Source organism: Leucoraja erinacea, chromosome 10 (assembly GCF_028641065.1).
Source record: "Leucoraja erinacea ecotype New England chromosome 10, Leri_hhj_1, whole genome shotgun sequence".
NCBI classification, from domain to species: Eukaryota; Metazoa; Chordata; class Chondrichthyes; order Rajiformes; family Rajidae; genus Leucoraja; species Leucoraja erinaceus.
Genome location: NC_073386.1, coordinates 17,286,706 through 17,298,500, shown reverse-complemented (window position 1 = coordinate 17,298,500; position 11,795 = coordinate 17,286,706). Strand labels below are relative to the sequence as shown.

General features: G+C 41.9%; 1 protein-coding gene across 3 annotated transcripts; it reads right to left on the bottom strand.

Moving 5' to 3' along the window:
• Positions 1-275: 275 nt before the first annotated feature.
• dph2 (diphthamide biosynthesis 2) lies at positions 276-11,589 on the bottom strand. Of its 3 annotated transcripts, XM_055641606.1 has the most exons (8): positions 11,526-11,588; positions 9,637-9,708; positions 7,734-7,899; positions 7,368-7,480; positions 5,726-5,946; positions 4,408-5,124; positions 2,912-3,094; positions 276-2,068 (listed from the first exon to the last, which is right to left on the bottom strand). In XM_055641606.1, the coding sequence occupies exons 3-8, from the start codon at positions 7,887-7,889 to the stop codon at positions 1,944-1,946; spliced, it is 1,515 nt and encodes a 504-aa protein (XP_055497581.1). In that variant the 5' UTR covers positions 7,890-7,899; positions 9,637-9,708; positions 11,526-11,588; the 3' UTR covers positions 276-1,943. The 3 variants fall into 3 exon arrangements, with proteins under 3 accessions (XP_055497581.1, XP_055497582.1, XP_055497580.1); XM_055641607.1 differs by lacking the exon at positions 9,637-9,708 and having other exon boundaries at positions 11,526-11,589; XM_055641605.1 differs by lacking the exons at positions 9,637-9,708; positions 11,526-11,588 and adding an exon at positions 8,577-8,608.
• Between the last annotated feature and the right edge of the window lie 206 nt (positions 11,590-11,795).

Genomic DNA, 11,795 nt, shown 5'->3' with positions numbered 1-11,795 from the left:
TTGGGTATTTTTAAAGCAGAGATTGATAGGTTTTGATTAGTAAGAGTGTGAAAGGTTACAGAGGGAAGGCAGGAGAATGGGTTTGAAAGGGAAAAATAGATCAGCCATGATTGAATGACAGAGAAGACTTGATGGGCCAAATGGCCTAATTCGGCTCCTAGGAACTCATGAACCTGCTTGCTGTCTCCTATTTACACATTCTAAAAACAAAAGTGACAAAAGCCAGATGCCAGGAGTGGATATTGCAGCATGACCAACTTCATGCTAGAAATATATAATTGAATTTTTTTTTAATTAAAAAAATGAAAACCATAAAGCATCCAAACAATCAGTCATTATTGTATGTATTGTAAATTAAAACATAATTACCATTTGATTACATCTATAACATCTCTCGGGGTCAAACAATAATTCATCATTAGTGACAAATAGCTCCAGTTAAGATGGGGAGCAAATATTTCAAAACTATTCTCTTCAGGATATTTGCAAAATACATTGATATGGAGTCAGCTTTGATATTGACAAGATTTCACACAATCATCTCTGTGCTATCATTGTCATTGGTGAGGCGCAATACTTGATACTAAAAACATTAGCTCCTCCATACGTACGATTAAACCAATAAATTGCTGCTCATAAACTGATGAGTGAGAAAATTCCCAGACTGCACTAACTGTATCCAATCCTCTGCCCCATATTAACCTGCACTCATCTCCACCATTGCAACTTATCTACACCATCAACACTAGTGACTATTGTCTTTGGACTCCCCTTTCTCCAATATAATTTTGTTATAAACTTAGGAGTATAGAATGTGGAAGATTCAAACGTATTAAACCAATGTCGTCTGTCATCCCATCTTATTTTTCACTGGCTTCCCTTATTTTTAAATTATTTACAATTAATTTAAGTTAATGAACTTCCAGTTCATAACTCCCCCACCCTCCCCATCTTGTTGCATTCCCTTTGAATAGCTTCCAAATCCTTCCCCGTCCTTGATTTCTTTCAAAAATCATTGCATCCTTACAGAGTTAAAATTTTTAACTCGTAAAGTGAATGCACCAAACAGGTCCAAGCTGCCCTTATTACTAAATACATCACAATGATGGAAACACACAAGAGACTTCAGATGCTGGAATCTTGAACAAAACACTAAGTGCAGGAGGAACTTAGGTCAGCAGCATCTGGGAAAGGAATGGATGAGCAATGTTACAGGTCGGGACCCTTTTTTAGTTCAAGGACGAGTCCCAACCCAAAATGTGGCCTGTCCATTCCCTCCCCAGAAGCAGTTTGACCCACTGAGTTCCTCCAGCACTTGGTGGTTTGCTCTACATCACAATGATGTCGATGAGAAAGTGACTTAGAGATATCAGAAATCATGAGTTCTAACATTCAGTCTCCACAGATGAACCCTTTCTTATAAATTGAGTCCAATTTTTTCATTCGTTATTTGATGAAGACTGTACATTATAGCTTGAATCATTCAGTGAACATTTTTTTTCCATGTTATTGAGAGTATGTTGCACAAAACAGTCCAGCAGGTCTAACCAATTCATAGCATTTAGTCTGATATCAGTAAATTCTCTATTCAGCTTCAATGAATCTTTTGATTAGTTGATTTATAAAACAAAATAATATTTTATGATGTAACTTTGTACTCGGAGAATATTTTCGAGCTCAATTTGATTTAATCAAAATTAACAAATTTGTTACAGCCTCTCGTATTCAAGGGTTGTTGCTAGATATAGCTCACAGCAGGGAATTACTAATCATGATTTTGTATTGAGAGACTCCAATGTCTGGAGAGTCATAGACAATCATGGAAATATTATAGAGATGGATTTGCTTTCAAATGTGACCAACATCGTTTGTCTCTTTATTCCTTAAATTAGATTACTGTTCACTTGTGCACACATTTGCCAAAGTCCATGGTTCCAATTGCTTCAACCTGTGCCCTCTTCCTCATAGGCGATTGCAATCCCTTTCCGTCCTTGCACTGCTTTTGACACGGGTGTCTCCCCAAGGTTTTGCTCCAATCCCCTCCAGCTCCGAGTTGCTAAGAATGAGGCTGCAAAATAATTTTCATACCAATCCTTTAGACGGTAGAAATACAGGAAAAGGAAAACAATCTAGGAATAAATTATAGGTTCATGGAAAATCTCAAATTTGTTAATTTTAAAGGCGTATTGGAAATGGAAAGAACATTTTCTACCTTTTCGATACATCGTTCAATCTCATCATCTAAGTTATCAGACATCTTCCAATACCATTAGCTGATGAGCAGAGAAATCCTAACACTAAATTTTTGGGTAACCTTCAGTTAAAGCACCAGTTCCCATCAAAGCCTTGATCCGGAGTTACCAATTTTAATTTATCGTGGTTGTGAATTTCACATGATAAATTTGTGCCCATTATTTCCACATGTTGCACGGACATTAAATGCTTCTACCCATTTATACAGATGATAATCCACAAGACCCACCACACCCAGTCTTCCTGTGGGTAAGAGGGCACTGCAGGTGCTAGTTTATACCAAAATGCGAGAGTAACTCAGAAGATCAGGCAGCATCTTTGGAGAACATTTGCGGTCAGGACGCTTCTTTAGACTCATAGTAATTGGGACGGGGAGAGAGAGAAACAAAGGGAGAGAAAACAAACAGGACAAATCGGGGCCGGCAACAGATGACCTCAGGCAAGGAGGTTCCCTGATAGGCTGATTGTTGACAGGTGACGGCGTGATCCCAAGGGTCAAGAATACCCAGTCTTTCCTTGTCTTGTACTAAGAACAAGTGGCTTACCTTCCCCTTGGTCAAATTACCATCTGAAATATAAACCCTTGAGAGCAGAAATTAAATAAATAAAGACAAAACCTTCTCCCTTCACTATTAATGATATTAATAATTATTATTACCAGCTGAGTGCGACTGAGTAACTGCGAGGGCATCATTCCGAGGGATCAAAGCTGTGTTGGACGCTTTGTTCTGCTCCTCAGATTTCTGCAGCTGGGTTGCTCGAAGGCATCCAGTTATTAGCGAGACATCGGTCTCTTCACTTTTGAAGTTCTCGTCTGGAAGTTGAACATGACAGCAACCACCTGTGAAGCAGAATGTCACCGACACTTAATGAAAACGGTTATCGTTCCATTAAAACCTAGCACATACTTACGGTATTGTTTACGAGGTTATTTCAGTCTGGATTAGGGAAGAGGGGAAAAAAAAAATCACAACAAGGAGAGGAGGGTTAGCAACACACCCGAGGAGCTGAATGGTGTAATAAACTGTTCTTTCATCCCGTTTAATCTTTGAGGTTGCTCACACAGTAAACGGTTTTCAATTTCATCCTGATTAGCTGTGGATATGCAATTGATAACTACCTTAACCAAGAACAGTGGCTCAGTGGTGTAGCTGGTAATGCTCCAATAACCCCTGTTCAAACCTGACATCTGGTACGGTCAGTGTGGAGTTTACACATATTCCATGACTGCATGAGTTTCCCCCACAATGTTTTCTCCTATATTCCAAAGACTTGCGGTTTTGTAGGTTGAATAGACACAAAACAGTGAAGTAACTCAGTGGGTTAGGCAGCATCCCCGGAGAATGTGGATAGGTGACATTTCGGGTCGGAACCCTTCTTCAGACTCATGGATAGGTGACATTATGGGTTGGGACCCTTCTTCAGAATAAGATTTTTGTAGGTTAATTGACCACTGTAAGATGCCTCTGGTGTGTAGGTGAGTACAGAATCTCAGGGAGAGATGCATGGAATGAGGGGAGAAGAAAAAGTGATTATAGTAAAATGGCTGCTTGATAGTTAGTGTGGACTCAGCAAGCTGAAGGGTCGGGTTCCCTGCTGTACAATTAGGCACATTGTGAGGAATAACCCACAGTACAATATTCACATGGGTAAAGAGTGTGGGTCGGCTTCAGTAAAGTTTGTATATTTTGTCCCTAGAGTGTAGGGGGATTGCTGGTCGATGGAGGGTCGAAGGGCCTGTTTCCACGCTGTATCACTAAACAGTCTGAGAGGTACATGTGTGTGAATGTTTATAACACTTGGTCATTTTATATTGAAAACAAAACACAGCTACAATTTTTTGTTTTCCACTACTGGCAGTCTTGTATGGTCCCACAGTTTAAAATATGGTCATGTTGTACCCTATCATTTCCCATGTGGTAGAGCCAAGAGAATTACAGCTATGTTTATTTCCATTTACCTGAAACCTAATCAATTTCGGCACAGCAGCAGACTCAAGAAATCTGCAATTGCATTTTAGTTATTTTTTAATGGAGGGAGTAGATTTTATATTCGATATACACATGAAATACTCTAGTTGGCTGTGATCATTTGAGCCAAATGCAGAATAAACTTATGGTTAATTGAAGCATGAATATGTGACTATAGACGCACCTGGAAGGAGGTCCCTGAAGTCAGTAACGTACTCTCCAGTCCATTTCCTTGCTTGATTGCAAGCAACCTCCATCTCATATGGCGTGATAACTGGCCTATAAAATTCACTGGAATCCAACAGAGAGTTTTCTGGACAAGCTATCAGCACATATATGTCTACCTCTAAGAAATTAGCCAACTTGGCAACATTCAATTTACCCATTACAAAGGTGTAGCTCTTTTTGCCAGACTGTTTGATAATCCATTTAAGATGATCAATAGTAGAGAGATAGTCAGCAACCCCTAGAGTTCCAACTAGAATTCCCACAACTTGAGCATCCTTGGCTCTTTCGATCATGTAGTATCGCTTCATTAAAGCCTTGTTAATATTCACAGCTTCATGCCTCCCAACTCCTTTCACTGGATCAAATGTGCAGAATGAACACTGATTCCAAGTCATCATAAAATTTGTCAACGTTAGACTCTCTTGTCCAATGTAGAACATATTGTAGTCATCCACACTCCTGGCATCATGAAGAGTAAATTGTCGGCCAAACTTATTAATAACTTGAAGGCTTGGCTCATCGCTTGCACGGTTACAGGATTTCTGGACATCAACTTCACTTTCATCATGAAGGCCATCAACACTGCAGGGTTCAGTTGTTTCATTTCTAGAACAACAAACTGCCGAAACAACAAGGTTTTCATATTCTGGTTGAAGTAGCTGCTGTAGGTCTTCTAATAAAAGATCAAACAAATTACTTAGACAAGCCCACATAATGAATGGCTACAAAAAGCAAGGGATAGAAATTGTTTACTTATGCGTTCATTTAATGCGCAACTTTATAAGTATCGTTTTGAGAATCAACTCCCATTCAGCTATATCATACCAAATTTTTAATGTATTATGAAGATAATATGAACAACCAGTCTGCATCGGGCAATCTTTGAAGTAATCAGTATAAATATATCAAGGTACACTGATTATGTTGCAGCTGAAATCGACAATCAAATACACTTGGATCCCAGAATATCTGTGTAACAAGGGTAGAGGAAAGTGTGCTCTTTTTGGGGTTTTTTTTTTTAAACAATTACTGTTAAAGGAATTGCCTTAAAAAACATTTTAACCACACAGGAGTGGTCTCATTTATTGATTCTTTTCGAGTCCATTAAGAAAAGAAAAAAAATATTAATTGATGATAGCACCAAAGACTTAAAGGACATAACCTAAGTCCAAAAGATTCCAAGCTCCTCATCGTAAGAAAGTCTCTACTTCCAACTTTCTAGTTGGGAGAAAAAGGATACGCCAAGGGAAGAGTAAATATAACCAAACTCTTACCAAGTGCGTGGGAGTAGATGACATCACACAGAATGATAACGGGTGTAAACTTGTCTGGGTAGAGTACTCGGAAAGAGTCTGCACATTGATGCAGATCAATAGACTTTTGTCCAAACACATACATTACTGGGAGCCTTCTGGTAGGACTGAGGCATGCTCTTCCGTAATGTATTATACTGTCAGCATCAAGGTGTTCAGCAGCAACTTCATCCACACAGCAGCTACATAAACAGAGATAAATACTGAAATAATTCTGCAAATCCGAAAAAAATACACAAAGAATAATTGATCTTCTCAAGCTATCACCACTCATTGATAATTCAAAGCTTCAAATCTGTTGCTTCTTATCCATTTTTCTTTTGGGAAGTTCCTCTTTTCTGTTCTCCACTTCTCCCAAACAACAAGACTGTTACATATAATGAATATATGGGATTACTTAGGTCACACATGGCCTACCCTTCAACAGAACATCATCTTGGAAAGTACTGCAATAATCTGTCACAATGTCATTTTCAATATTTGTCTAATATGTTTAGACAAATATTGTTTATACATTTTCCAGCTGGACCAATTTCTTTTAATTTTAAATAGCATCAGTTTAGTAAAAATCTTGCTTACTCATTTCAGAATGGATTTAAATCACTATGCTAAAGATGAATAATTCCATACGGAACTGCTCATGAATCTAATTCCAAGAGAAGTTACTTTAGGACAATACATTTGGGTCATTCCTATCTAAACAGTTAATTGACGTTCCTATTATTTCTCACTTTCCCTTACATGTAGGAGGCCAATTAACCCACCAAATCTATGTTCGCGCCCATTCTCCCACTTATTTCTCCTTAACCTCCTCTCTCATGTGCAAATTTATACAATGGAATCATTTTCATTTACCTAAAAAAAGAAATGGAAATTTGAATCCAAGGCCTGATAATTCTTGACGTGGAGCCTACAGGACAGGCACTATTTCCCATTCACGAAGGCGATGGGAGAAAGATTTAATAGGAACGTAAGGAATAACTTTTGCACACAAATGGCGGTGGGTGTATGGAGCGATCTGCCGGTGGAGGTAGTTGAGGGAGGTACTATCGCAACGTTTAAGAAACATTTAGACAGGCACATGGATAGGATAGGTTTAGAGGGATATGGGCTAAATGCAGGCAGGTGGGACGTTGGTCGTTATGGGCAATTGGGCTGATGGGTCTGTTTCCACGCTGTATTACTGTACGAGGGCGAAAGCAGCTGAAATACTCACTGCATTTATATTGATTGTACATTAGTCTTTGAGTCAGAGTCATACTGCCCAGCTCAACTTGTCCATGCCAACCCAGAAGCCCCATCTAAACTAGTCCCATTTGCCTGTGTTTGACATATCCCTCTAAACCTTTCCTATCCATGTATCTGTCCAAGTGTCTTTTACATGCTGTTATGGTCCCTGCCTCAACTACCTCCTCAGGTGGCTCATTCCATATACCCACCATCCTCCGAGTGAAAAGGATGCCCCTCAGTTTTCTATTAAATCTCACCCTTCTTGCCTATGCCCGCTGGTTCTCAATTCCCCTACACTGGGTAAAAGACTGTCCATTCACCCATTCAATTCTTCATCTTCTTCAGAAACAAGTTGCATCAAATTAACTCAAACCTGCCATATGAAGTGTCACCCAATACGAAAAGCTTGGCACTGGTGTTTTTCTCCAATATGGATATAATGGCAGAAGCATCGAAGAGAAGTTCATCAGGAAATTGAAGGGCCACCTGTTGGGAATGAAAAATATTGCAGATGATGCTCCCAGGCACTACATCAAACTTGCAATGTAATTAAGATTTATTTGTGGCAAAAGGCCTCTGAAGCGAGTTGGCTGCATTTCAAATTTTCTTCCTTTAGGCTGGACCCGAGCTCTAATTAAACTTCCTACTGCAACAAATGTGAAAGAATTAAACATTCTTCCAACAAGCGCGTGTTACGAGCTACTTTCAATGATCTAATAAACTATTTATGGTTACAAACCCTTTTAAAGGCATGCTTTTTGATGAAGTTGCAGGTTCTCGCAATCTCATGCACTTCATTTATCTCACTGGCCGCGGTTCTGCTGCCTGTTTGAAAAACATCGGTGGACCGCTCTATTGCCTTCGAACCATCGTCACTAAACATTGTTGTAGTCATGATGCTCCAACTGCAAAAGGCAAAAAGAACACACCAGAATTCATCCTGGTTTTCATTTCTAATTTACAAAGTAGGCCTCTAACTTAATAGGAAACATTGCATCAGACTAACTGCAGCTTAATCTGGCTTGTATGTGGCAACATTCATGGTTCCTCCCTGCTAATAAAATGAAATCTGAACATCAGACAGTTAAGTTAATTAAACTAATAAACTTATTTAACAACAAGATATAAAAGCGCTGGACTAACTCAGGTTGGGTACCTTCTACTGTCTGAAGAAGGCTCCCAACCCGAAATACAGCCTCCCATTCCCTCCAGAGATGCTGCCTGATCCCCTGAGTTTCACTTGTGTTCTGCTCAAGATTCCAGAATCTGCAGGTCCTATTCTCTCCTAATAAATAATTTAATTGCAAACCAATGTTAGGAATATTTGTCATTGTCTTAGCTGTCTCCAGTTTATATTTTAAAATATTTGTAGAGCAGCATAGAATTCTGACCTGAGATTTGCTGGATAAGGGTATCATAAATAAATATTTCAGCCCCACCAACTGTAAATTCATTGCAAACGTAAAGGAGATGATTAGAACATGACAGAGTTGTAGAGAAAAAGTACCACTGCAGTCTATAACAATGTATTAGTCCCAGCACTAATAGTGTCAAGCCATTGATACTGGGTAGAGTTACTAACATGTTAACTATTCGCATTACTAATGAGGTCAGGCATTTGATTCTGGAACTCCCCTTCTACGTAGCAATGGTTACTTTACAGATAATATAAAAGGCAAAAAAATATAGGAGTAACTTAGCAGGTCAGGCAGCATCCCTGGATAACATTGATAGATGATGTTTTGGGTCAAGACCATTCTTCAGACAGTCACATCCCGAAACGTCACCCATCCATGTTCTTCAGGGATGTTGCCTGATCCGCTGGGATACTCCAGTATTTCCTTGCTAAACCAGCATCCACAGTTCCTTGTTTCTGCAAGTTTAAGTTTCTGCAAATTTTAAAATGTAATTCTGTTATAGATCTTGCCTCATAAGATGAGGTTGAATTTATACCGAGTTGTTGAAAGCACAGTAGAACATAATACAAACATACTTGTGTTGGGTATCACAGCACTATATAAAAATTAAAACATAAAAGTTAGAAACACTCAGCCTGTCTGGCAGCAACTGAGAAACACACCTAACACTTCACATCAATGGCTTTTCCCCAGAATTTTTCATGGACTGAAATGTCATTGACTTGTAAACTTTGTCTGTCTCTCCACCGTTACTGCTAACTCCACTGGGTAATGTAGCATTTTCTATTTAATTTCAGATGTTTTACACCAACAGTATTACACCAACAATACTATATTTCCACTAGACAAAATTGCTGGAGAAACTCAGCGGGTGCGGCAGCATCTATGGAGCGAAGGAAATAGCAACAATATCTATTTTATATTTCCACTAGTTCTTGGTACGAGCTTGGAGGATGTCACAGGTGCAAACATTCACATGGCAAACTCCAAGCGTGGATTCAGTGTTCAATCCTTGATTTATAAGAAATACAAAAGACTACAGATGCTGGAATCAGGAGCAAGAAATTATATACTGGAGTAACTCAAAAGGTTGAATTAACTCAGTGGGTCAGGCACAAGTCAAAGGGTTGAAGTAACTCAGTGGGTCAGACACATGTCTTCCAGAGGTACTGCTGACCCTCTGACTCACTCCAGCATATCTATTCTTTTTTTGTAAAACAGCACCTCCAGTTCCTTGTGTCTCCAATTTACAGCAGCTCGAGCAGCATCTGGAGTGGCCGTTTCGTGCCAATCAGTCTGAAGAAGGGAGACAGACAAAATATTGGAGTAACTCAGCAGGTCAGGCAGCATCTCTGGAGAAAAATAATAGGTGACGATTCCGGTCAAGACCCTTATTCAGACCGAGTCTGGGGAGAGGGAAACTAAGAGTATGAAAAGGTACAGACAAGGCCAGCATCAATGTCCCACGAAACGTGGAGCCCACAATGGTTCATTGTTGGTTGCGGAAGAGGTGATAACACGGGGAGACAAAATGCTGGAGAAACCCAGCGGGTGAGGCAGCAACTATGGGGCGAAGGAAATAGGCAACGTTTCGGCCGAAACCCTTCTTAAGTCTGATGTGGGGAAGGGGGGGGAGGCCGAGGACAGAAAGGTCGGATTCGGAATGGGAGGGGAAGTTGAAGTGCTGAGCCACCGGGAGATCAGGTTGGTTATTGCGAACCGGGCGGAAGCGATCGGCGAAGTGATCGCCAAGCCTACGCTTGGTCTCACCGTTGTACAACAGCTGACATCTAGAGCAGCGGATGCAATAGATGAGGTTGGAGTAGGTGCAGGTGAACCTCTGCCACACCTGGAAAGACTGTTTGGGTCCTTGAATGGTGTCAAGGGGGGAGGCAAAGCGACAAGTGTAGCATTTCTTGCGGTTGCAAGGGAAAGTGCCCGGAGAGGGTGTGGTTTGGGTGGGAAGGGGCAATTTGATCAGGGAGTTACGGAGGAAGCGGTCTCTGCGGAAAGCAGACGGGAGGAGATGGGAAGATGTGGCAAGTGGTGGGGTCACGTTGGAGGTGGTGAAAATGACGGAAGATTATTTGTTGTACGTAACGGCTGGTAGAGTGGAAGGTGAGGACAAGGGGACTCTGCCCTCGTTACGTGGGGGGATGGGGAGTGAGAGCAGAGTTACGGGGTATAGAAGAGACCCTGATGAGAGCCTCATCTATGGTAGAAAAGGGGAACGGATTCTCCGTTCCCTGAAGAATGAGGTCATCTCCGATGCCCTGGTTCGGAACACCTCATCCTGGGTGCAGATGCGGCGTAGACGGAGGAATTGGGAGTAGGGGATGGAGTCCTTACAGGAAACAGGGTGATTAGAAGTGTAGTCCAGAGAGCCCTGGGATAACGAAGGGATATGGACAGTGAAACTAACAGGACGGCTAGGGTGGGGTGGGGGGACAGTGAGAGAGGGAATGCAAGGGTTACTTGAAATTAGAGAAATCAATAGTCTGAAGAAAGGTCCCGACAAGTAATATTGTCCGCCTATTTCCCCTCTGCAAGCGCTGCCTCTCCCGCTGAGATCCTCCAGCACTTTGTGTTTGGCTCCAGCGGAGTCCTTGGTGCCTTTGATTTACCGGGTACGCCCCACCAGCCGTCCCCACACATCTCTCACACCCCGGCAGCCGCACACTCACTACCACCACCCCCCTCATCCACCCCATCACCCTCCTTCCCTACCTCTACCCTCATCCCCTTCCCTCACCCACTTCTTCCTCACTCATCTTCCTCACTCGTTCCCTTACTCACCCCTCCCTTCCTTCCTCCTCCCACACATTCCCTTTCTCCTCCCACACTCACCCCCTCCACACACACTTCCTCCCTCACCCCCTCTCTCCATCCATCCATCCCTACCACTCCTCACTCACTCACCCCCTCTATCACACACTCCCTTCGTTTTGTTTTGTCTTTCTTTCTTTCCTTCCTTCCTTCTTTCTTTCTTTCCTTCCTTCCTTCCCTCCCTCATTTACTCCCTCTACCCCCTCATTTACTCCCTCTACCCCCTCATTTACTCCCTCTACCCCCTCACTCACTCAACCAACCATCCCACTCAATCACTCACTCACCCAGCTCTGCGCCGCCATGCGGCCCGGGTAACCCTCCGCCAATCAGCGTCGGCTGCCGGCAGCAGGGGAACCCAATCAGATCCGGGCAACGCCCTTTGCGAACCGGGGATTGGACGAGCAGCGACCAATCACACTTCAGCTCGAATCCGACCAATGAGCATCGACCTTCGGGGTGACGGACGGCGGCTGCAACGTCAGAGACGCCAAGTCGTCACAGTCCATTGTTGCTGGTGCATTATAGACAACACACACAACATGCTGGAGTAACTC